At 43.6% G+C, this 27561-nt stretch overlaps 1 protein-coding gene across 29 annotated transcripts in view; it reads right to left on the reverse strand.

The window, feature by feature from the left end:
• The window catches only part of LOC112223237 (transcription factor 7-like 2), a 113870-nt gene that overhangs the window by 49923 nt on the left and 36386 nt on the right, over positions 1–27561 (reverse strand). For 22 of the 29 annotated variants that reach the window (XM_042305411.1, XM_042305413.1, XM_042305414.1 and 19 more), the window contains exon 5: positions 22261–22320. The exons of the other annotated variants lie outside the window; for them this stretch is intronic. In XM_042305411.1, the coding sequence (XP_042161345.1) occupies positions 22261–22320 (60 nt within the window). The remainder of the gene's footprint in view (positions 1–22260; positions 22321–27561) is intronic. 29 annotated transcript variants of the gene reach the window in all.

The raw sequence follows: 27561 nt of genomic DNA on the forward strand, positions 1-27561 counted from the left end.
CCACCTTGCATTCCCCCTATTGAATTACCCCTCACATGTAGGTCTATGTACTGTATGCCTCCATAGACATCAGTGCTGGCCTGCCTGCAGACCCTGCAGTTTGTTTAGCAACACTCCATTTGACGACGCCCGAAGGGTGCAATTAAGTCCAATTACAGCCTGTCGGTTTTATTAAGAGGCACAGGCTGGCCAGGCTCGGGGGCAGCACGGGGAGTAGGAGCTGCAGCAGCACCAAACTGCTGCACTGCACGCAGCCAGACTGGCTGACTGAGGGGAATAGAGGCATAACTCTGAGGAGAAGGGCAAACAGAAGCAGACGTCAGCAAACCAAAAAAAAGATAACTGGCAGACAACTAGACTAAACAACTCGGCTGTGAATGTAAACAATGGAGGTATAGAAAAACAGAAAAGGTTTAATTAAAGCTGTTCTTCAACCAGGCCGGGGTCAGCAGGTGAGCTGACCTCAGATGCTCTAATGATTAGCCTAATGTACATCATCAGGGTAAGACCCCGTTTGGCACGTAGAGAGATTAGTACTGTAAACAGCTGCTCAGGCCACACTGATCATCTATCCTTGAGGTGAATCAGGGTCGGACTAACAGTCAGGTTTAGAGGCAGTACTGTGTGCCAGGCTACGCCATACTGTATTACTGAGTTATCAAACTAGAAAAAGCATGGTATGATTACTTACTTTTATGACCGCTGATAACAATTGATCAACAGGCAACGAGAAATGTAGAAATGTATGAATATCAGTGATGGTGGGGGGAAAAATGGATTCAGATCCATTTCACAATATTATTTTGGATGATATTATATCGATACTTTGACTCCAAGTAAAGTATCATAAGCTAACGCTAGTCAGCTGTAGCTGTGGCACAATTGCGGAAATTTTCTTTCAACTTTTTAAATAGTGAGCCAACAAGTTTTCATCACTTTTACTTCCATGACTGATCAAAACTCAAATTCACACCCCTTAACTTTTTCCACATTTTGATGTGTTTCAGATACAGGCATCCTTCCTAACTCAGTTGCCGGAGAGGAAGGAAACCGCTCTGGGATTTCACCATGAGGCCAATGGTGACTATAAAACAGTTAGTCTTTTGGCTGTGATAGGAGAAAACTGAGGATGGCTCAACAACATTGTAGTTACTCCACAATGCTAGTTGTGAGTGAAAAGAAGGATGTCTGAACAGAATATAAATATTCAACATGCATTCTGTTTTGAACAAGGCACTTAAGTAATACTGCTAAAGATGTGGCAACGCAATTAGCTTTTTCTCCTGAATACAAAGTATTACAGTATTAAAGTATTAAGTATTACAGTGCATTTGGAAAGTATTCAGACCCCTTTACTTTTTCCACATTTTGTTACGTTACAGCCTTATTCTAAAATGTATTTTAAAATATATATATATATATATATATATATATCAATCTGCACACAAAAACCTGGTACAGTCTGCTTTCCATCAGACACTGGGAGATGAATTCACCTTTCTGCAGGACAATAACCTGATACACAAGGCCAAATCTGCACTGGAGTTGCTTACCAAGAAGACAGTGAATGTTCTTGAGTGGCCAAGTAACAGTTTTGACTTAAATCTGCTTGAAATCTATGACAAGACATGAAAATGGTTGTCCTGCAATGATCAACAACCAATTTGACAAATCTTGAATATTTTTTTTTATAGAATAATGAGTAAATGTTGCACAATTCTGGTGTGGAAAGCAATTTGATATTTACCCAGAAAGACTCACAGGTGATTCTGTGGGTGGCAGGTAGCCTAGTGGTTAGAGCGTTAGACTAGTAACCGAAAGGTTTCAAGATCAAATCTCTGAGCTGACAAGGAACAAATCTGTTGTTCCGCCCCTGAATAAGGTTACTAGTCTAACGCTCTAACCACTAGGCTACCTGCCGCCCACAGAATCACCTGTGAGTCTTTCTGGGTAAGTCTCAAATAGTGTTAAGATTTCCCTTCACTGGAACTAAGGGGTCTAGCCTGAAAAACAGCCCCAGACCATTATTCATCCTCCACCAATCTTTACAGTTATGCATTCAGGCAGGTAGCGCTCTCCTGGCATCCACCAAACACAGATTTGTCTGTCGGCCTGACAGATGGTGAAGCATTTACACCACTCCAGCCAACACTTGGCATTGCATGGTGATCTTAGGCTTGTGTGCGGCTGAACCTCCCGACAAACCGTTATTCTGCTGACATTGCATCCAGAGGCAGTTTGCAACTCTGTAGTGAGTGATGCAATCGAGGACAGGCGATTTTTACGCACTCCGCGCTTCAGCACCTGCCGGTTCATTCTGTGAGCTTGTGTGACCTACCATTTCGCGTCTGAGCTATTGTTGCTCCTTAGACGTTTCCCACCCCACAATAACAGCACTTACAGTTGACCGGGGCAGCTCTAGCAGGGCATAAATTTGATGCACTGACTTGTTGGATAGGTGGCATCCTATGAAGGTGCCACATTGAAAGTCACCGAGCTCTTCAGTATGGGCCATTCTCCTGCCAATGTTTGTCTATGGAGATTGCATGGCTGTGCGCTCAAATTTTATACACCTCTCAGAAAAGGGTGTGGCTGAAATATCCAAATCCACTCATTTGAAGGGGTGTCCAGATACTTTTGGCAATGTGGTGTTTTAGTGTTTTTTTAATATTTTTTTTACTAATGTTAAAAAATTTCTTCCACTTTGACATCAAACAATGACAATTAAATACATTTTAATCCCACTTTGTAACACAACAAAATGTGATAAAAGGGGTGTGGGGTGTGCCAAGGGGTGTGAACACTTTCTGAAGGCACTGTAGAATCGTGAGAATCAATTCCCAGCCCTAATAAATAATCTGACAGCAAAAAACGTCTGAATGCAGATGTCACAAAGCAATTTGAGAGGGGGCTACATACAGTAGTCATGTGAGCTTGCCCTGGGATACTTGTGTGTGTGAATAGCGTAATACTACAGCTGTGATGGAACAAAACACCGGCACATCTTTCATCAGTCATCATCGCATCAAAAAATGTGCCTCAAATGAATGCGTCGTTTTCCACAATCACCCCCTTTCCTTCGACCCCACCGCGGGGATGTTTACAGATAGCTATCATTCTGTCTTCTTCACGTTTTGCGTTTGGACACGTTTCAAAAGACCAGGGCTTTTTATCTCGCCTCATGCTGTGAGGAAATTTGCTCCTTTAATGGCTTTCAAAACAGGAAGCCCGACAATAAAAACTGGAAAATGAGAATGCAGTCCTTTCAGAAGAGGCATTCTTCGCAGTGTTGGAGAATTGTATTCTGAGTGCACGTCACTGTGGTGCCAACTGTGTCAGTCACAATGACCTTCACCTGCCAGCACAACTTAATACTACAACTGGATACCAAATTCAAGTCTGAATGCTGTTTATGGCATTCTTATTACTGTAGTATATTTCACAACCCAATCCCCTGCCTCCTCTATGGAATTCATGCCCACTGAGTCTGTCCTGGACATGCCATGAGTAAGCTAGTCCTTCTGTGCACCAACACAAAAAAAGAGACCAGAAAGACAGCTACATGCGCTTCTGCACAGTTGGATAAAACAAACCTTAACCGCACAACACAACTTCCCCAAATAACTTTTTGTTTCAAAAATGTTCTGAAGTGGGTTTTTTTTCTACTCTCCTCTCTCTCTGGGTAAAACAAATCCCTAATTTCCGGCCCCAAAAACACCCCCTACCCTTTCTCCCTCCCCGTGTGCCCTTTCCGTGTGTGGAAATGTTCCCTCCCATTGATTCTTCTCAGCCGGGGCCCTTCCTTGACGGTGTCATCTCCTGCGCCATCCTTCCTTTTAACCGTGCTTTACTCTAGTGGCGTAGTGTGCTAAACCGTCAGAGAGGAGTGGGAGAAGAAAAGAAAAGCTGATACATGCGGTCCAAAGTTTCATCTATTGATTTCTGTTTGATGAGATGGTGGTGGGGGGGACAGTTCAAAGCTGCAGAGATTCCGTTTTGATCACCACTACAGTAGTGGTGTTTGTTAGTAGGGGCAGTAGTAAACAGTAGACAAAGACTGTATATGTGAATTTGTGTGCGTCTGCCTGTGAATTCCTTTGACTCTGCGTTGTGTCTAGTTCACGCCCAGATTCCATGCGGTCAGTAGGTTCATTAAATGTCGTGAAAACATGCAACGGCTTTATGACACGCTGATATGCGATCATTAGAATGTGCCAGCACCTGACCTACTGTACACGGCCTATCCCTATGGAGTTGATCGGTAGACGAAGTGAATACATTCGCTAACTCGATGCGCGGTTTTAAACTGCAGACACAGGGAGCAACACATAAAGAACATCGCTACTATTCAACAAATTGAGAGTTACATGAGCTGGAGTGACAGGCAGAGGAAGCGTGACAGGAGAGGAAGAAAGAGAAGAACAAAGGTAGTCTTTGCTACGTCCATTCATTTCCCCCATCGTGAAGCAAGATACGGAGAGCCAGGGAAAAAGAGTCAAAAGGCAGCACGGTCAGAATGCTGGGTAAGGTAGCAACTACAGAAAGGGAGAATGGGATGGCGGGAGTCTTTGCAATGTCCATTCATTCCCATGATGAGCCAGAGCTGTAGACTCTCACCCAGTGCTCCCCACTCTGCTCGTCCTCTCTGTGATGTGCAGCTGTGTCCACTGGGGGCTACAATTAGCCAATCAAACTCAATCCAGCCGAGACTCGGCGCCGCCTCTCAAACCCCCTCGCTCTCTGGAGCCTACTCCTCCAAAGAGACGGGCAACTTGTAAGACTGGGGGAGGTAGCCTTTGAAGTCCCAGGCGCTGCCGAGGCCTCCCTTTTTGCTCATATCAAGGGTGAGGAGACGTAACAATTAAAATGGCAAGAGGCAGGCACCACGGCACGCATGCACAGCACACAGGCTCGTGCCCATGCAGGAGAGCTCGTGTGCCGTGAGCACGCCCGCTCGGGAGAAGGTGGGCCACAATGGAGGAGAGGCAAGCTAGGCGTTAGCATGGTGGCTAACGGGTTAGCACCGACAGAAACCGTGGTACAAGCGATGAAGGATCTTGACACATATTTCCTAGTAGCGTCTTTTCCATCCATCTCCATTTTCTCTCTGTTGCTTCTCTGTCATTACCTCTCTTTCATCAACACAATTGAAGTCATCCGTCTTAGTGGCAGTGACTAAAACCTAGATGGCCTGTAACGTATGTGACTCCATGTTGCATAAGACACAGCTTTACTCCTCTCAGTGGCAACCTTCCAGGTAATTACACAGCACTGACTACCAGCCCAGATAGAGAGCACACACACACACACACACACACACACACACACACACACACACACACACACACACACACACACACACACACCTCCCCTACTAATGCAGAATCAGTTTGACACACAGCCAGTCACAAACCCACATCATTTTAAGGAGGCAATCATACCCTGTTCCCCAATCCCCATATACTGCGATCCTCCCCTGTCAACTCCTTTGCCTTGAGTCTGCTGTGCTATAGCCTACAGTATACCAGGACTGACTTTGCTGTACGGTGCAGGGTCATCTATAGTTTAAACAGGTGTGCTTACGCAGATGCAACGGAACATGTGGTCTGTATTAGCTACAGCAGTGGTCACCAACCCTTTCCAAATCAAGACCACTTTCGCAATCAAAAAGCAAGCAGGGATCTACCACTCAGATTTTCTTTTAAACATTACTTTTTTAACCTTTTTTTTTTACATGAACCTAATAAAAACTGTTCTGTAAAAATTAGGTTTGTGCATTAGGCCTAATACATTATCACAGCATATTGGCTATTGGCTATATGTCTGTTCTTCTCAGACCATATTATATTTCAAAACTTGAGTTTTAGATCAGTTGGTGAGCGCACTTGCAAGGCACAGCTGAGCAGAAATTGAAAACATTTGCAAATCATTTTATTTGTTATTTTACTGGACTGATGGTACCTGCATCTGATGATCATGATGCTTTCGAGACAACTGGGAACTCGGGGAAAAAACAAGGTCAAGTCATGACATCAGTCATTTTCAGGTTCGAAAGTTGGAGGTCTAGAAAGTTGCCAGAGTTTATGACTTGGAATTCTGAGTTGGATAACCGTTCAAAACTATTTTTCCCAGTCGGATCTTGAGTTCCCAGTTGTCTTGAACACTCGGAAGTCAGATTTCCCGAGTTACCAGTCGTTTTGAACACGGCATGAGCAGATAAAGTGAAATATTCCTTGATATTAAAGTAGACACGACGTGCTAATGCTAATAAAAAAGCAGGGCTATCGATACACTTGTCTTCTCATTCATTGCAGATGCAGCGCGAGCGGAAGAAGGGAGAAGCGTGTTTTAAAAGGCAGTAAATCTTACGTAGAATAGCATTAACGGTTTCTGTGGCCGGGGTCGTGGAATCTCTGTAGGTGATTTGAACTATCCGATTAGCCAGCGCAGCAGGCACACTCTATTTAGCTACAGATCTCCCGGTCCGCCGGGTAGGCGGAGTTTCTCTTTTCATAAAAATTAAATAGTTCAAATGGAAACACTTTTCTTACCCGGTGCGCAGGGATTCTGAATCAAGCGCACCTACCACCAACAGCACAACACAAACATAAAAACAAAAATAAGGAAAGCAAGCCTTTCTTAGCCTTTATAGTTGGCTTTTCTACAGAAATGTTTGGTGATTGACTAGGAATGCTTTGAAGAGCGATCAGTCGAGCGCGATCGATCATTTGGTGACCGCTAAGCCACGGCAAGGAGCAGCAGCCAAAAAGAGCTGAACCAGCGTTTTACTGTAGCACCTGTCAAGACAAGAGCTGAACCAGCATTTTACTGTAGCACCCGTCAAGACAAGAGCTGAACCAGCATTTTACTGTAGCACCCGTCAAGACAAGAGCTGAACCAGCACTTTACGGTAGCACCCGTCAAGACAAGAGCTGAACCAGCGTTTTACTGTAGCACCCGTCAAGACAAGAGCTGAACCAGCATTTTACTGTAGCACCCGTCAAGACAAGAGCTGAACCAGCGTTTTACTGTAGCACCCGTCAAGACAAGAGCTGAACCAGCATTTTACTGTAGCACCCGTCAAGACAAGAGCTGAACCAGCATTTTACTGTAGCACCCGTCAAGACAAGAGCTGAACCAGCGTTTTACTGTGGCACCCGTCAAGACAAGAGCTTAACCAGCGACCAGCGTTTTAGCATCCGTCAAGACAAGAGCTTAACCAGCGGTTTACTGTGGCACCCGTCAAGACAAGAGCTGAACCAGCGTTTTACTGTAGCACCCGTCAAGACAAGAGCTGAACCAGCACTTTACTGTAGCACCCGTCAAGACAAGAGCTGAACCAGCGTTTTACTGTAGCACCCGTCAAGACAAGAGCTGAACCAGCGTTTTACTGTAGCACCCGTCAAGACAAGAGCTGAACCAGCATTTTACTGTAGCACCCTGTCAAGACAAGAGCTGAACCAGCATTTTACTGTAGCACCCGTCAAGACAAGAGCTGAACCAGCGTTTTACTGTGGCACCCGTCAAGACAAGAACCAGCTTTTACTGTAGCACCCGCAAGACAAGAGCTGAACCAGCGTTTTACTGTAGCACCCGTCAAGACAAGAGCTGAACCAGCGTTTTACTGTAGCACCCGTCAAGACAAGAGCTGAACCAGCGTTTTACTGTAGCACCAAGACAAGAGCTGAACCAGCATTTTACTGTAGCACCCGTCAAGACAAGAGCTGAACCAGCGTTTTACTGTAGCACCCGTCAAGACAAGAGCTGAACCAGCATTTTACTGTAGCACCCGTCAAGACAAGAGCTGAACCAGCATTTTACTGTAGCACCCGTCAAGACAAGAGCTGAACCAGCGTTTTACTGTGGCACCCGTCAAGACAAGAGCTTAACCAGCGAGCGTTTTAGCATCCGTCAAGACAAGAGCTTTTTACTGTGGCACCCGTCAAGACAAGAGCTGAACCAGCGTTTTACTGTAGCACCCGTCAAGACAAGAGCTGAACCAGCACTTTACTGTAGCACCCGTTTTTTACTGTAGCACCCGTCAAGACAAGAGCTGAACCAGCGTTTTACTGTAGCACCCGTCAAGACAAGAGCTGAACCAGCATTTTACTGTAGCACCCGTCAAGACAAGAGCTGAACCAGCATTTTACTGTAGCACCCGTCAAGACAAGAGCTGAACCAGCGTTTTACTGTGGCACCCGTCAAGACAAGAGCTGAACCAGCATTTTACTGTAGCACCCGTCAAGACAAGAGCTGAACCAGCGTTTTACTGTAGCACCCGTCAAGACAAGAGCTGAACCAGCGTTTTACTGTAGCACCCGTCAAGACAAGAGCTGAACCAGCATTTTAACCAAGACAAGAGCTGAACCAGCGTTTTACTGTGGCACCCGTCAAGACAAGAGCTTAACCAGCGACCAAGCATCTGTCAAGACAAGAGCTTAACCAGCGTTTTACTGTGGCACCCGTCAAGACAAGAGCTTAACCAGCGTTTTAGCATCCGTCAAGACAAGAGCTTAACCAGCGTTTTACTGTGGCACCCGTCAAGACAAGAGCTGAACCAGCGTTTTACTGTAGCACCCGTCAAGACAAGAGCTTAACCAGCGTTTTACTGTGGCACCCGTCAAGACAAGAGCTGAACCAGCGTTTTACTGTAGCACCCGTCAAGACAAAGAGCTGAACCAGCGTTTTAGCATCCGTCAAGACAAGAGCTTAACCAGCGTTTTACTGTGGCACCCGTCAAGACAAGAGCTGAACAGCGTTTTAGAGCTGAAGACAAGAGCTGAACCAGCATTTTACTGTAGCACCCGTCAAGACAAGAGCTGAACCAGCATTTTACTGTAGCACCCGTCAAGACAAGAGCTGAACCAGCATTTTACTGTAGCACCCGTCAAGACAAGAGCTGAACCAGCGTTTTACTGTGGCACCCGTCAAGACAAGAGCTTAACCAGCGTTTTAGCATCCGTCAAGACAAGAGCTTAACCAGCGGTTTACCGTGGCACCCGTCAAGACAAGAGCTGAACCAGCGTTTTACTGTAGCACCCGTCAAGACAAGAGCTTAACCAGCGTTTTACTGTGGCACCCGTCAAGACAAGAGCTGAACCAGCGTTTTACTGTAGTACCCGTCAAGACAAGAGCTTAACCAGCGTTTTACTGTGGCACCCGTCAAGACAAGAGCTTAACCAGCGTTTTAGCATCCGTCAAGAGAAGAGCTTAACCAGCGTTTTACCGTGGCACCCGTCAAGACAAGAGCTGAACCAGCGTTTTACTGTAGCACCCGAAGACAAGAGCTTAACCAGCGTTTTACTGTAGCACCCGTCAAGACAAGAGCTTAACCAGCGTTTTACTGTGGCACCCGTCAAGACAAGAGCTTAACCAGCGTTTTACTGTGGCATCCGCGACAAGAGCTGAACCAGCGCTTTACTGTAGCACCCGTCAAGACAAGAGCTGAACCAGCGTTTTACTGTGGCACCCGTCAAGACAAGAGCTTAACCAGCATTTTAGCATCCGTCAAGGCAAGAGCTTAACCAGCGTTTTAGCATTCGTCAAGACAAGAGCTTAACCAGCGTTTTAGCATCCGTCAAGACAAGAGCTTAACCAGCGTTTTACTGTAGCATCCGTCAAGACAAGAGCTTAACCAGCGTTTTAGCATCCGTCAAGACAAGAGCTTAACCAGCATTTTAGCACCCGTCAAGACAAGAGCTTAACCAGCGTTTTACTGTGGCACCCGTCAAGACAAGAGCTTAACCAGCGTTTTAGCATCCGTCAAGACAAGAGCTGAACCAGCGTTTTACTGTGGCACCCGTCAAGACAAGAGCTTAACCAGCGTTTTACCGTGGCACCTGTCAAGACAAGAACCAGCTTAACCAAGACAAGAGCTGAACCAGCGTTTTACTGCATCCGTCAAGACAAGAGCTTAACCAGCGTTTTAGCATCTGTCAAGACAAGAGCTTAACCAGCGTTTAGCATCCGTCAAGACAAGAGCTTAACCAGCGTTTTAGCATCCGTCAAGACAAGAGCTTAACCAGCGTTTTACTGTAGCATCCGTCAAGACAAGAGCTTAACCAGCATTTTAGCATCCGTCAAGACAAGAGCTTAACCAGCGTTTTACTGTAGCATCAGTCAAGTCAAGAGCTTAACCAGCATTTTACTGTAGCATCTGTCAAGACAAGAGCTTAACCAGCGTTTTACTGTAGCATCCCTCAAGACAAGAGCAAAACCAGCGTTTTAGCATCCGTCAAGACTAACATGTCAAAAGGGTGCTCTTTTAGCAGCTTGTCAACAAACTGCATGATAGTGATAGAAACAAAAATAGCTAATGCATAAGCTTGCATTTAATTGCAAACATAAATTGGACATCAGTTCTGAGTACATAGCACTGCAAGTCATGCTTCATAAAACAAGGAAGCATTCTGTCTTTTGTCTGTTATTTTAGACTTCTCTAAAGGCAGAATCCCATAAAAGAAAACACAACGGCTATGGTCTCAATGAATGCCAGTGAGAATCCACTGAGCCATTCAGGCTGCCAGTTGATTTATCCATGCCTCACTACACACCAATCAGCTTGCCCGCCCGGCCACACCACCAGCCAGTCACTTGTCTGCCATTTCAACACAAGATGGAGACAGTGCCAAAAGTTCTAATTAAAATCTCCATTCACCAAGACGTGTGAGGGAAAGAGCCCAAATGCTGGGCTTTCCAACAAAGTCGAGGAAAACAACAAATTCTGCGACAAGCCGCATCTTCTCGATTACTGCCGAGCACCAAATAAATAAGCATGAAGAGGGGGAAGGGTGGCGACATCTTGTTACGGAGGAACAGAGCATGTAGCAGATAACAGAGCGACAGTGTTCAAAGAGACCGTGTTCAAAGAGGCAGGCCGGTAAAACTTGAGCAGATACGACATCATCGCCTCACTGTCCCTTAATCAGCATCTGAAGAGCAGCCTGTCGCGTGTCTGCAAAACCACGCCTGTCTCACTCCAATCACAACGCTTAACGTGCTTCTAATTTCAAATCTCACACACACACACACAAACAACTGTCACACAGCCACTCGGGCTGGGCTGCATCCATGCTATTTATTTTACTCAGAAAGGATGTTAACAAGACAAATGAATTAATATATACACAAATAATGCATTTAGATCATGTTAATAATGTTAACACATCCCAATGCTGAGGACTTTGATGGTGGGTTCATTCTGGTGGGTTAATTAACTCTTGTACGTGCTTTTGTTTGTTTACAGTCTGGTTAGTGTCTGTTGGACATGGCATTTCTACTTGCCCATCAGCAGTGTGAAATGTTGCCTGAAACAATATTGTATCCACTAGCTATATTCTATATGAAATATTATAAACTGGGTGGTTCGAGCCCTGAATGCTGATTGGCTGAAAGCCATGGTATAACAGACCGTATACCACAGGTATGACCCCAACAATATTTGTATGTTTCTAATAACATTGGTAACCAGTTTATAACAGCAGTAAGGCAACTTGGGGGTTTGTGGTATATGGCCAATATACCACGGCTAAAGTCTGTATCCAGGCACTCTGCATTGCGTTGTGAATAAAGGTTTCAGCATGCTTCAGTTCTGCTAGCTTCGGCTAGTCAAAACAAGTGCGTGTGCTCGCATACTCCCTTTAAAAGACCTTTGCTTGAAAAAAAAAGTTCTGTCCATTTTGAAACGCCGTTGCCAGTATACACTCCCTCAAAATAATCTGAATGAATCTAAGATAATTCAATAAATCTGTCATGAATTTTGACGTTTTTTTGCAGAGGAGATCTTAGCCACACAAATGTACATCTAACTAAGATATTGCAGTATTTCTCAATAAAAATGTGCATGAAAACAAGTCGTCGCCCGTTGAATGACAACAAAGACTTGAAGAATCCCTACAGTTGACCAATCACCGACGAAGGGGTGTAAAATTTTGGCTACCGATTTAGGGCTTGCCTCCCCAAAAAATACTGTGGCCCGAACTGCCGAAAAAACCCTTACCGAAGTCCAAAACAAACCAAAACGTTAAAAGAATATATTGCTGTAACATATGCACAAACTCTTCCGAAATGTTTCGGCTCAGAACTGCCCTTAGCAGTGGTATATTGGCCATATACCAAACTCCCTCGTGCCTTATTGCTTAATTATAATACAGGCAGGCACCACATTACTACAAGACAAAATAGCTCGCTCAATCAAGCATGATGGTCTTGTAAGTATAAAAGCAAAGATGTTTTTTTATTCAGTGCCCTCCATAATTAACAAACCGTGAAACCTTTTTTCTTCTTTTGGACCTATACTCCAAATGTTTGAATTTGAACTCAAAACATAACTATGAGGTTAAAGTGCAGACTGTCAGCTTTAATTTGAGGGTATTTTCATCAGGTGAACTAGTGATCAATTACAGAACTTTTTGTACATAGCCCCCCCCCCCCATTTTAGGGGAGCAAAAGTACTGTGACAAATTCACTTATATGTGTATTAAAATAGTAAAAAGTTAAGTATTTGGTCCCATATTCACAGCAGGCAATGACCATATCAAGCTTAATATACACATTTGTTGGATGCATTTCCTGTTTGTTTTGGTTGTGTTTCAGATTATTTTGTGTTTATATATACATATATATATATATATATACACAGTTGAAGTCGGAAGTTTACATACACCTTAGCCAAATACATTTAACCTCAGTTTTCCACAATTCCTGACATTTAATCCTAGTAAACATTCCCTGTCTTAAGTCAGTTAGGATCACCACTTCATTTTAAGAATGTGAAATGTCAGAATAACAGTAGAGAGCAGCTACTATTTTATTTCTTTCATCACATTCACAGTGGGTCAGAAGTTTACATACACTCAATTAGTATTTGGTAGCATTGCCTTTAAATTCTTTAACTTGGGTCAAATGTTTCGGGTAGCCTTCCACAAGCTTCCCACAATAAGTTGGGTGAATTTTGGCCCATTCCTCCTGTCAAGAGCTGATGTAACCGAGTCAGGTTTGTAGGCCTCCTTGCTAGTACATGCTTTTTCAGTTCTGCCCACAAATGTTCTATAGGATTGAGTTCAGGGCTTTGTGATGGCCACTCTAATACCTTGACTTGTTGTCCTTAAGCCATTTTGCCACAACTTTGGAAGTATGCTTGGGGTCATTGTCCATTTGGAAGACCCTATTTCGACCAAGCTTTAACTTCCTGACTGATGTCTTGAGATGTTGCTTCAATATATCCACGTAATTTTCCTACCTCTATTTTGTGAAGTGCACCAGTCCCTCCCGCAGCAAAGCACCCCCATGCTTCACGGTTGGGATGGTGTTCTTCGGCTTGCAAGCCTCCCCCTTTTTCCTCCAAACATAATGATGGTCATTTTTGTTTCATCCGACCAGAGGATATTTCTACAAAAAGTACGATCTTTGTCCCCATGTGCAGTTGCAAACCGTAGTCTGGCTTTTTTATGGTGTTTTGGAGCAGTGGCTTCTTCCTTGCTGAGCGGCCTTTCAGGTTATGTCGATATAGGACTTGTTTTACTGTGGATATAGATACTTTTGTACCTGTTTCCTCCAGCATCTTCACAAGGTCTGTTGCTGTTGTTCTGGGATTGATTTGTACTTTTCGCACCAAAGTACGTTCATCTCTAGGAGACAGAACGCGTCTCCTTCCTGAGCGGTATGATGGCTGCGTGGTCCCATGGTGATTATACTTGCGTACTATTGTTTGTACAGATGAATGTGGTACCTTCAGGCGTTTGGAAAGGATGAACCAGACTTTTTTTCTGAGGTCTCAGCTGATTTCTTTTGATTTTCCCATGATGCCAAGCAAAAAGGCACTGAGTTTGAAAGTAGGCCTTAAAATACATCCACAGGTACACCTCCAATTGACTCAAATTATGTCAATTAGCCTATCAGAAGCATCTATGACAAAAATTTCTGGAATTTTCCAAGCTGTTTAAAGGCACAGTCAACTTAGTGTATGTACATTTCTGACCCACTGGAATTGTGAAACAGTGAATTACAAGTGAAATAATCTGTAAACAATTTTTGGAAAAATTACTTGTGTCATGCACAAAGTAGATGTCCTAACCGACTTGCCAAAACTATAGTTTGTTAACAAGAAATTTGTGGAGTGGTTGAAAAACGAGTTTTAATGACTCCAACATAAGTGTATGTAAACTTCCGACTTCAACTGTATTTATATATTTATATATATACATAAAAACAATAATGAGGCTACATACAGGGAGTACCGGTAATGAGTCAATGTGCGAGTATACAGGTTAGCCGAGGTAATTTTGTACGTGTAGATAAGGGTAAAGTGACTATGCATAGATAATAAACAGCGAGTGGCTATTTGATTAATTATTCAGCAGTCTTATGGCTTCGGGGTAGAAGCTGTTAAGGAGCCTTTTGGACCTAGATTGGAAATCAAATCAAATCAAATTTTATTAGTCACATGCGCCGAATACAACCTTATAGTAAAATGCTTACTTACGAGCCCCTAACCAACAATATAGTTCTTTTTTAAAATACGCATAAGAATAATAAATAAAAGTAAAAAATGAAAGGGGGGGGGGGCAATGCAAATAGTCTGGGTAGCCATTTGATTAGGTGTTCAGGAGTCTTATGGCTTGGGAGTAGAAGCTGTTTAGAAGCCTCTTGGACCTAGACTTGGTGCTCCGGTACCGCTTGCCGTGCGGTAGCAGAGAGAACAGTCTATTACTAGGGTGGCTAGAGTCTTTGACAATTTTTAGGGCATTCCTCTGACACCACCTCGTATAGAGGTCCTGGATGGCAGGAAGGTTTGCCCCAGTGATGTACTGGGCCATTCGAACTACCCGCTGTAGTGCCTTGCGGTCGGAGGCCGAGCAGTTGCCATACCAGGCAGTGATGATGGTAAACAATGTATTGTGTCACTTTTATTGTAAATAAGAACATAATACGTTTCTATACTCTTCCACATGAATGTGGATCATACCATGATTACAGATAATCTTGACTGAATCGTGAATAATGATGAGTGAGAAAGTTAGATGCACAAATATCATACCCCCTGAAAAAATGCTAACCTCCCCTGTTATTGTAATGTTGAGAAGTTAGCTTGTCTTGGGGGTATGATATTTGTGCCCCTCACTAATCACTATTCACGATTAATTCCAGATTATCTGTAATCATGGTTGCATCCACATTAATGGAACAGGAGATGGAGTGTACTGGAATTTATTATGGATGTTAGAAACTGAGTTTTTCTGATGCTAGCAAGCATGTACTTGCACACTGCAGTCAGTGCACAACCGGCGCACTGTTTACATGTAACGTTAGCTAGCCATTCGTTTTCTCAGCTACAGTTTGAGTTGTGTCCTGTCTGAGAGTGAAATGTGGCTAAATCTTACTGAAGCTTGGAGTATGGATTAGCTAGCTAGCTAGTGTTGCAAAAGCCAATCGCATGCATTGTACGGTAGCAGTGTCACAATTTGTCCAAAGTTTGGTGTTGGTTTTGAACTAATGTACTAGCTAACGTAAACTCACTCACTTTTGTACATCGCCTTGGTCCGTACAATTGCCTTTATTTTAGTGCCCCAAAAACGAAAATACTTCCAGATCAACTGTAATGACAATATCATTGTAAAGCCCAATTTTTCCCCTTTCCAACAGAATCAATTACATGACCTAAACGCTGCCAGTTTCTGCATAATTCTAGAAGGCAATGAGCCCAATCGGGTCTTTTTAAAAATGGCGGGTGGGGAAATGAAACTAATGCGTGATAGTGAGAAGGAGATATGTTGTGTGGGAAAATAGCTTTTTTTCACTCGATCTGTCCAATTTATCACCTTATCGCCTCTAAAATGTCAATAAAACACTATAAAGAGTTTATATAATGTGTCATTACATGTGTATTTGAAGGCTTGTGTCGAATTTGAATCGGGTTTTTAGGGCGGTGGTAAATTGATCTTAGAAGTAAACAGCGGCTTTGAGAATGATGATCGCATACAATGATGACGCAAAAAATGGCTAGGTATCCCCCCCTTACCCCCGTCACTGCCCATTTCTTGTTTTTAAAGGATGAGAGAAGTGCTACACCTGGTGGAGAGAGATTGTAAGACAGAAATAGTTGCTTTATGCGTGCTGTATGTTATGACATGACACGTCAAGATGTAACGGAGGGTCCGTTTCTTCAACTTTTCTCCAATACTATAGAGCCATTGCCATGTCGATCAACGCTTGAATAGAAACCTAGTTCACACCCCCGATTTTGAAGTCAACACAGTCGCTACAGTCCCATTAGTTTTCTTTGTAGCCTCGTTTGAATGTTGCAGTTGCGCACATTTGTACGGAATGGGGTGAGTTTACGTTAGCTATGTTTTGTAGGAAAATGTAGGACTCCCATTTGGATGTGAGCTAGCAAACGTTAGCTAGCTTCTGTGTCAAGGTCAGCTGTTTTTGTGTATAAATCTTCCATAACCAAAAAATAGCTAGCTACATTTCTTTGCTTGTTCATTAGCTAGCTAGCTTTCAGCTGACTGGTGTCAGCTAGTTACAGAGGCTAGCTGCTGGACGTTGGACAAGTAAGCTAATGTTGGCTAGCTAGCTACCTAGCTATTCAAAATATCTGTTTGTATTTGTTCATTGTGGTATTCAGCTTGAATACCACCATATCGCTCGCTATCTACTGTAGCCTTTGTTTGTTCTTATACTTTTCTTATGACTGGTATCCTGGTGAAGCTGTGTTGTTGCCGAGCCACCGAATTTCTTGACCTGGTGTTAGAACTCTGAAAAATATATTAGCATTGTCAAAAATGCTACAAGAAAGGTAGCACATCAATGGCATGTGAGAGTGATAAAGTATGCATTTAATCAAAACTGTTGCCCCTACAAACGTATTCAGTCCGAAAAGGTGGCAAGTCTAATGGTCATTTTATGGACACTTTAGTCTCGTTCTTATCCAACGCCTAGATATTGAGCTTGGCCCAGCGTCGTCAGGGTTAGGGGAGGGTTTGGCCGGGGTAGGCCATAATTGTAAAATAAGAATTTGTTCTTAACTGACTTGCCTAGATAAATAAAAGTTTAAAAAATATATTTAAAAAATATGATATGATGGTAAGGAAATTTGAATTTAATATTGAGTTTCAACCAACGCCATACTATTGTAGCGCCGACCAGTGCGACAATAATAATGGATTTTCCTTAACAACATACCCATGTTTGAATGAAATTGGCCAATGTTTCCCTGACATGTATGGCAATTATGATTTAAGGATGTTCCCTTACTTAGTGCACTTGTGGTATTCTCAGGTAGATTTAAGTGCCACGTTAATAAGCCCTTTAATCAGAGGTGATTCTTGGAGAGCTGGGGGGGGGGAATAATAATAATAAACGTGCATACTTGCAGAGGTATGCAAGAGCATGTAAATACAATCACCTGCCTCGGTGTGAACTGTCACAAATATACACAAAATATTCAAAAAAATTGTCTGTCATTGTTTTTTTTTGAGGATTCAGGAGACTAAAGAAGAGCCTGGCACTCAGGGATCATTGACTACACTGACTGTGGAAAATAAAAACACAGCCAAACAAATAAAGAATGTTCAGAGATGTCTTCACTGAAACTGCTGAGAAGAACAAAATAAAATCAATTGGAGGTTAGTCTCACTCAGGTTGAAAAACTCACGGAGGACAATACAAAACTATTCAGAAATCAGATACCGAGTGTTCTCAACTAATCCCCCTGACCCGCTCTCACGCCGTACGAGCAGGGAAACTAAACCTAATTCAGGGCGGCTTAAGTGCTCCCTGGAAACAGTCAGCATTCCACCGGCCAACACACACACACACAGACAGACACACTCAGAGAGAGAGAGGGAGAAGATTTTAAACTTTGACTGCCACAGTGCATTCAACCGTAGCAATAAATTGTTGTTTGGGGCTGGTGGGGTTCATCGCCTCTCCATAGACTCCCAGCCCACACTACCCCTCTCAAAACATCCCACCCAAAATCTCTCACCCCAAACAAAGTGCGGCCACTGCAATCAGGCAAAGAAGCAGGCAGGGGATGGGAGCCAGTCTAGCCAGTGAATGTGATTCAAGAGGACAGCAGACAGCAGCACTATATACTTTTGGAGTCGAATATTAGAGTTGTACATCCAGCTTCCTTTGGGTGCACTGCTATTTGACCCTGACCTTTGGACATCTTTCAGCCAGATACAGCAACACATAATCCTTAAAAGGAGAAGTTTACTTCTTTACAACCAAATCTCTATTGTTTATGTAAATGGCATGTTACAGCTAGAAGGGTCAAGACACTTATTTAGCGATTTCACTTGTTTTGGAGAAACTCATTCCTGTTCTGCAGTACGCGGGACTCTGAAATAACATGAATAAATGCTCCTAAAACACCCAAATATGTCCTTTTAGAAACAGAAACTCTCTCAGTATAGTGATTCAGGTCTTTAGATGTTATACGCATGAAATTGGGTCATTACGAACTTTATCCGCAGCGTTATATTCCATTGTGTGCGACTCAAGACGTCTCCTCTAATCCAGCTGTTCCATTCCTGGTGTAGCCTGCTGCTAGAATGGTCACTCGAGTCGAAACAAAATGGAATATAACGTTGCGGATAAAGTTCAAAATGACACAATGTCATGCAAGTTTCTCAAAAACAAGTAAAATTGCAAAAAAAAAAGTGTCTGGACCCTTCTATAACATGTCATTTACATCAAAAATAGAGATTTTGCAGTATATAAAAAAAAAAACATAATTCTCCTTTAATGAGACATCATTAAGACTTTAATTCTAGAGGGATCATCATTTACGTTATTTACAGTTTCTTTTCCTTTAACCATCTGACCATGTAGGCACTGGTTGTGATTTCATAGAGCACTAACACGAGTCATGACGCACACACAAACACATACTGTACTTTGGAGGAAAACACTGCTCCAAACTCTACAGGCGACCCGAGGGATATTCTCTATATTACTTAACCCGACTCTCTCATGTCAGCACTTCCTGGAGTAGGCATTTCTAAAGGAAAAACAAAAGAGTTTTCACAAAGTAATAGCGCTGTGTATAGTCCCACACAATTCAGTCTGGTAAGAAAGTGAGAACAGAGGGAGGAAGGATTTCAACAAAAACAAATCATTGGTTTGCAGAACAGATGTGTTTTAAAAACACCCTCCAAAGATTGAGATTTTATCTCCTGAGTCAATCAATTTTGTGTGTTGATGCCGACTTGAGATAGGGTCAATTCAATTGTCTCAATTTTGCAGTAACATTGGCAACATTGGCACTGACAGAGCAAGGAAATAAAATGTTTCATGCTTTGTTGGCGGCATCAGGGCTGGACTATAGGCTACTTGTAAAGTTATAGCCTAAATCCTCATGTTAACTCACTGTAATATGTTTCCCTCCTTTGCTGCCTTCCCATCACCCCTCCTCCTATTTCTCCTCCTCCTTGGAACCAGCCATTCCATTCCTCAGCTGAGAAAAGGAGGTCACGTATCGACTTACCCAGCGTCCCTCTCCCTCTACAGCCACAAGACCCTTCAGAAGAAACCCCCCCCATTTCATTCCATCACTCTACCCAACCCGGAACAACACCTCCCCATTTCAATTCTTCTACACTAACCCTTCCCTCTCATTTCAATTCTTCCATACCCTCCGCTTCCCCCTTCCCGCCCAACCATGCCCTCAGCCCAATACTAATTGGTAAATCTGTTGAACCATAGCAGTTCCAACAATGAGACACCTGGAGTTCTGTCAAAACGAGTTTCCCTGTGAAACGCCCTCAAGAACTAATACAGTACACGGCCCCCTCTCCATCGCTCACAGCAGCCCAGCCACAGAATCAGATGGGCAGAGGAGGAGGGAGGGAGGGAGGGAGGGAGGGAGGGAGGGAGGGAGGGAGGGAGGGAGGGAGGGAGGGAGGGAGGGAGGGAGGGAGGGAGGGAGGGAGGGAGGGAGGGAGGGGGAGGGAGGGAGGGAGGGAGGGAGGGAGGGAGGGACAAGCAGGGGATATAGAAAAAGTGCTTCATGTTAATGATCATTATTTGGAAAATTCGCAGTGGGATGTTTCACCAGGTCCCTGAAGACCAATATGCCAAATTAACGAATCTGTTTGCACACTGCACCATTATTTAAGGTCAAATTTTGATGAGACATTTTTCTATCTGACTGCAAAACTAAGCTACTATTTTAAAAAGATCAGTGCCGTCACTTTCTCGTCACTTTTCTAGTTTGCTCTCAAGCACAGACACACACGCACACACACACACGCCTGCAGTGTGTCACAAGGCGTGGTGTCTGTGATGTCATGTGCAACGGTGCTTGACAACCTTACTTGACCTGACGAAGACCACTAATGTAGCACACAAACAGACACACCTCAAATTGGATTGGGCAACCATACATCTACATCTTAGACAGAGAGACACAGACACCAACACATATGCAGACACACTGGTGCAGACAAACACATATTCAAGACTCGCAAAGAAACACAGACATAGACACACCCAACAGAGCTCCTGCCTTGCCTAATCAAACAAGTTCTGGCAGACACTTTTTACTGAAGGGAGGGAGGGGGAATGAGGGATATCTCTCTCCACTTGTAAACAGTGTTTACATTAAAGGTTGTTCCCGAAAGTGTTTTTTACAAGTGAAACATGTTTATTACTGACACGGTCCCAATGGAGTGTGGAAAATCAACCAATTGATCAGCCGGAGCAACTCAAGCAGGAATCTCAAAAGAATCCGGGATCCATACAAAGGAGACAACAATTAGTTTTCGACTTGGCTCCTCAATGACAACCCACGTCCCACAGTTCCTCTCACTCCCGTCATCAGGCCAAACGTGCAACCATGAGCCACAATCTAGCCTAGCGCCCACTGATCTGGCAGCAGTCAACAGTCAGCTCTGCAGATGAAGGCTAGCCATTATGTCCTGCTCCATTCAAACGCTGACCGTTTGGATACGTCAAGAAGGGAACCATAATTGAAAAGTAGTAATATAGAAATGAAACAGGCCCTGACTATTCATGGTCCGTTGATGGCTCCTGACGACAGGAGAACAATTCAGTAAAGAAAGAGAGAGAGAGAGAGAGAGAAAGAGAGAGAGAGAGAGAGAGAGAGAAAGAGAGCGAGAGAGAGAGAGAGAGAGAGAAAGAGAGATTCACACACTCCACTCCCTAGTTAACTTCTCGCTGGCTCTGCATTCAGATGCCGATAATAAAGAGAATCCTCTTCAAGACAGCTGCTAAGAGAAATAGATGAAAAGAGAACAGAAAGAGATTCTCTCTCCCGGATGGTAATTCAAACACGAACACAGAATACAGTCCTTCAGCAAAAGACTGGAAAACGATTGACATCTCATAATATGTGAAAAAAAGAATTGCCAAAAACCTCAGAATAAATACACTCTACTGTCTGACAGAAACCTTTGTGGACCTGAAATCATCAATCTATACCATGTTCAAACAGTAGAGACTTAAAGTAAAATACCACCAAAAAATGACCTTTTTATATTTGTTTCATTAGTCTGTTGACATAGTCCCAAAATACCTACATTTCAAAATACACAAATCCTCCCAGTATGATGCATGTTGTATCCGCAGATGATTTCGATAGTTTGAAAGTTTTGGGACCTTGTCAACAGCGGACTAATGAAACAAATACCCCCAAAATATTTTCTGGATGGAGTTTCCCTTATAATCAATAAGACACGTTGGCACTGTTGTAAAGCAAAGGATGCTACAATCCTCTATCGACAGAGAGCGTCATGCTACCTCGAGAGTAAACATTCTAAACCATCTGATGTTAGCCACAAAGCCCCGTCAGCAAACGGAGCTGGGCTACACCAACTATCATAACGCTAGAGTGGGTTACAAGCCCATTACTCACAAAACACAGTTCATAGTTTTCTAAATCAGCCAGAGAACTAGGAATGTATGTGTTGCACAAGACATCAGTACATATTTAGTGTGAGAACCAGGGTTAAAAAGAAAAGTCAATAGGGTACTTGGAACTTCAAAAGTATCCCCCAAAATATCTGCACCAGCCCCCATTACAGAGCAACAACAAAGCAAGTCAACAACAAAGCAACAACAGCACTCAAATCAGCAGCAAACACAACAACATAGCATGATTAGGCTATCATTAGAATTATGACTATTATTATTCTTTTTTTTCTTTTTTAATTCATCATCATCATCATTTGTCAGTTGTTATTTTGGCATCATCAACCAGCTAACAAGATACTTGGAATTCAAAGTTCTCACCAACTGAAATTGGTGAAGGCTCAGATCTGACTGTCCGGGGAATTCCAAGCAGAAGGGCCCCTGAAAGGCAAAGACGGACGTTCCCGAGTCACACAATTATATCAGCTCTCTCTCACACACACACACACACACACACACACACACACACACACACACACACACACACACACACACACACACACACACACACACACACACACACACACACACACACACACACACACACACACATCATCATCATCATCCTAGCCTACCAGGGACATGAATGCAAAGGAATGTGTTCTCACTTAAGCCTAATGCAGCCCCCCTTTTCACTAGCTAGGCTATTCATTTATTTAAAACTTCTATTTCCTTTCCTTTTCAGTGCCTCAGCTTTCTTTCTCTAGGGGTGCCTTAACTCTCCTTATACACACACACATTACACAGAGAGAATATGAGAACATGGGTTGGCTCTGGGTTGGCTACATGGCTGTTATACTGGCTGGCTAGTTGTTAACACTGGAGTAACTTGGCCGTTTCTTGCTGCTGGTTCAAAGACATTGACTTAGGAGACTGCAGCGTGCACTAGGGTGAACATGGGAAGATGTCTTCCTGTGCATGTCGGTAGGTGTGCAGCTAACAGCCAAATCACATTTTAAATCACTCTAAAAATGTCAGGATATGAAGGGCATGGAAAGAGGAAAGGGGGGAAAAAAGAGGGGAAAGGAAGAGAAACAGGGAAAGAGATAGAGTTCATGCATCAGTTTACAAAAGAAACGTGCACACTAATCACATTGTGCAAAGTCCTTCAGACACACACAAAACAAAACCCTACTGGACCACCTAGGTTAGTGTGTTTCTCCATATACTGAAACCTTACTGTCGTGTACAGGTCACTCTGCACTAAGATCCATGAGTCAATTCTTGGAACAGGCGTACAGTATTCTCAGTGCTTACACATACACGCACACACATTCTAGATCTCCGTCACACATTCCCCGGGGTGGCCTTAGTTCACAAGGGTTATAACCGCTAAAATACCACTCAGAGGTAAAGAGGACAATGACTTCCCAACTATTCCTGTGAGTTTCAAAGCCGCTATCCACATTTCTCTGTGCAAATCAGATGGAGGTGGAGAAAATGGGCTTCTCACTATTACAGGTCAGAATCTGGATGCTTCTTCTCTAGAGATTCCTCTGTCGTCTGCTTAGCAGCCTCTGACTGTCCTTGGGGTGTTCGTAAACAACTGGACATTCGGTGTCATAGAGAAACAATGACTTTGTCTAGATTACGTTTCACTGAGTGAAACAGCAAACCCCTACTGCCCTCTAGTCACAGTTCCCATGATTGACACACGTCTCGTCTCGGCTGGTCTCACATTTGGCACCTTAGTTGGTTGTGATGTCAGCCTGACAGTGCAATGTCTGGTCTGAGACAGTGGACAGTGCAAAGGCCTGGTTGGGTGCCCATAGGAGGCACAAAGCCCCCTGTCTCAGGGTGAGGCCATGTCTCCTACTAACAGCTCTGGTCTAAAGCACTGCTGCCACAACAACAGACACCACTGAACACATCTGTGATAACGCTACCACTGACTTTGCTCAGACTAGCTAGCCAGAGCTTACAGACTGTAGTAGAGGGGAGTTTCTGAGCAAGGAATAGAGAAGAGAGAGAGAAAGAGAGACAGAGACAGAGAGAGATAAAGATCAAGAAAGAGAGAGAGAAATATCGATAGAGAGAGAGAGAACGTGAAAGAGAGAGAGAGAGAGATCTCGTCTCGTAAACAGTGAGGGTAGTGTCTCCAGTCTGTGACCCTGGGGGCGCTCATTAACAGTGAAGGAGGCCAGGATTTCACACCAGGGCTTCCAACCCACGGGGCTATTGTCTGTACAACCCAGGTGCACCGCGATTCAGAGGGAGGAGGCATATCTTTATTTAACTTGTCACAGCGTACATAAAGATGGACGCAGAGTGGGCAAGAGGCCACTTCTTTTCTAAGGATGACCGGCCAAGCCGTTCAGTCACAGTTGGGGACTGAGAAGTCATTGTGGGCATTTCCTGAACACATCTATTCTAGTTCAAAATGTAGGGATGGGCACTTCATTTCAAGCCAGCTCCCACTCGTTTCTGTAGGTCTTCTTACAGTGCACTTTATACGGAGAGACAAACGGGCCTGCAACGTGAAAGCCGAGTGTTCATTGGTTAGAAAGCCTCAGGTGGGAGGTCTTGCCATACATAGATGTAATGGTCAGGTTCCATCACTTCCTCAAAGCTAATTATCATACACTCGGAATAGGCACACAACAGGACACTACACCTTTCCCTTACTCCCTCAAGTTCCATGTTCCACACTGCTCCTGACACGCACACGCACACACACACACACACACACACACACACACACACACACACACACACACACACACACACACACACACACACGGAAGCCCAATTGGGAAATGGTTAACACTCCAGCCCATCCCCTGTTGCCAGTGAAAGCCCAGAAAACAATGTAGACATTGTCTGGCCTAAACAAGACTCTAACAAAAGGACTGTGTGTGTGTGTGTGTGTGTGTGTGTGTGTGTGTGTGTGTGTGTGTGTGTGTGCACGTGCACTCTCTCGCTCTCAAACATATGCGTATTTCTGCCCCAGTTCCCAGCATGTCAATTTAAGAAACATTGTTAAGAATGTTTGACTTGCACCATAATAATAAGTCTAAAGTGGTTGCGAAATGAAGGCTATTCATCACATAGCCTATAATTGACTTTGTCAGATGACTGAGTAAGAAGATGACTCAATGTTTTAAAGCCAACAACAAGTCACCTTTCTTACATTCCCTTACCCTTTTCTAGTCTTTATACAGGGTAGAAATGTAAATTACTTTTCTTAACTTGAACACACAACAAATCCCGTAACAAATCATAAATCTGTCTAAAAACAAACCCCGCCTCTAAGTTACCAGAACAAGTAGCATAAAACATCAGCCAATGGGTTATCTGTGGTGCGCCAATAATTAAGGTGACTGACAACTCATTGAGTTTTGAGACTGTGTGTACACGATGTGTCACATGAAGATAACATTAGGAACTTAAACTGTGTGACTACGGACAGAGGGTCTATTTTCCACAATATTATCTCGGACTGTTGACTGTGTGAGGCAGATGCACGATACAAAAATGTCTCTCCCTGGGTTCCTTTCTGTAAAAAAAAAAAAGATCACATCAATAGACTTCTCAATAAATAATAACATTCACCGGTGGTCTATAAGTTCAGCGGCAGCGGCTTGGAGGCTGCCCCGCAGGGCGGTCAGACACTTCAAAGGCCCTGGCATGCCCCCTTTGCGAGCGTGGCGGTGAGGGGCAAAACCACGCAGCCTCGGAGCGACAAGCCCTTGAGAGGTCACTTCCTCCATTCCCTTCATGGCTGACCCTCAAGAGCTCCACCCACTTCTCCCCCAGAAACTGACCTACCCAGAGACTCTTCACAAGATCCATTTTTATTTCATTCTGTGTATCTGTCTATCTGTCTTTGTCCTTCTCCATCTCTCTCTGCTCAATTTAGCATTTGTGTGTCTCAAACTTGATCTTTTTTGTTTCATTTACTGTTTCACTGTCTCTCTCTGACTTTTTCTAAGATTGGGTCACTTGAACGTCTCCTTATCTTGGGTGCCTATCGGCAGGCTCTTATCGCTGCAGTGCAGACAGCATATTCCTCAAGGTGCCCAGGTGTTCTTCCCATTTAAAAGCAAAAAGAAACCACTGTTTACCGCCCAATTGATTGATAAGGGGATCCCATAAAGTAACATATAGGCCATGTTGGTTAGGGGGTTGCGATCTATACATTTACACGCTGACTGAGATACGAAGGCACAAGGTGCTGTTATCTCTGACCATGCCCATCTGTCTATACGTTGTCAACACTGCTATGATGCAAACCAGGGAAACATTGAATCCAACTCCCCTCAGTCAGAGATAGATGGAGAAGAAGGGTGGGACGGGAAATAGCAACACAAGCTTCATCTCACATTCAATTGAATCACTTACTCTAACAGCGAGTGTGTGCCGGTGCAGCAACACCTCTGATCCCCGGTTCTTGATCAAACAAATCACAGATGGTACCGATCAATCAAAAATAAATAATATAATAAACAATGAGATAAACACGTTTTCTGGCGCAACGAGACGCTAATGTATTCTGAGCACGAGGCATTTGAACCGGAAGCGTGGGTTGGATGTCATCTTAGGCAAGTCCTCCTCAAGCCCCCGGTACTAAGGAGCAACGGAAGACGTGAGGTGATAAGTATTTACAGCCGTATGACTCACGGAGGAATAAAAACAGACGTTTTTACCTGCAACTTAACTGCCTCCCACCAGCTTAATGATTTCAGAGGAGACGTAATGTCTCTTAAAATAACCGTCCGAGTAGGGCCCCCTGAACTTTACGGTATAAAAATAACACCGGCGTCTCTCGGAGGATAAGGGGGGGGCTGTCCTACTGAGTTTGGTTGTTGTGTTTGTTAGAGCACTGTCATCGCCATCTCTTTGTCTTAGCATAACTTTTGACAGGGTTTCTGTTTCAAATAAACAGCCTATTTTAAGCTGTATGTACTTAACGAAACTGGGCAAAAGGCCAAGAGGGCTGGCGTGCCAACTTTCTATTCCCGTTGAACTGGAAACCATTTCTGATAGTATTTTTATTGTGGCTCATAAAAAACGGTCTATACTTATCAAATACCAACAGTGACGTACGTGAAGACAGTGCCTTTACATAATTTATGCCACTAAACCTTCAAGTCTTTGCGTAAAAACTCAGGCGCTAAACAAATGTCGACTGCGTGTTCGCTCCATGGGTCAACGCAGGGTCAAGCTATGTGGTGAACTCGAAATCAATCAGGTCAGAGTAGGACTACTGATCTCGAATCAGTTCCCCCGTGTCCATGTAATCTTCTTTGTTATGATCCAAAAGTTCAAACTGATCCTAGATCAGAACTCATACTCTGGAAAAGCTTTATGAATACGGGCCAATGGGTCTATAGCGTAGCCTAAACCAAGTATATGTCCGATAATATTGCATATACACCATGTATAAACACTAACATTGGTGATGGAACTCCAGAAACAATGCTACCCACTAGGCCAATTCTGGCCTAAGGCACTTGTTAGTCACCTTGTTAACACCTTTAACATTCGTGCCACACACACATCGGATTGATATTCCTCACCATGTAACCTTCACATTGACCTAATAGCCAGGAAAGTGAGAAACAAAACAGTGGAACAGAGAACTGACTTTTTACATTTCAACATGGTCTATTAGACTACAAT

Source organism: Oncorhynchus tshawytscha, linkage group LG24 (assembly GCF_018296145.1).
Source record: "Oncorhynchus tshawytscha isolate Ot180627B linkage group LG24, Otsh_v2.0, whole genome shotgun sequence".
Classification (NCBI taxonomy): domain Eukaryota; kingdom Metazoa; phylum Chordata; class Actinopteri; order Salmoniformes; family Salmonidae; genus Oncorhynchus; species Oncorhynchus tshawytscha.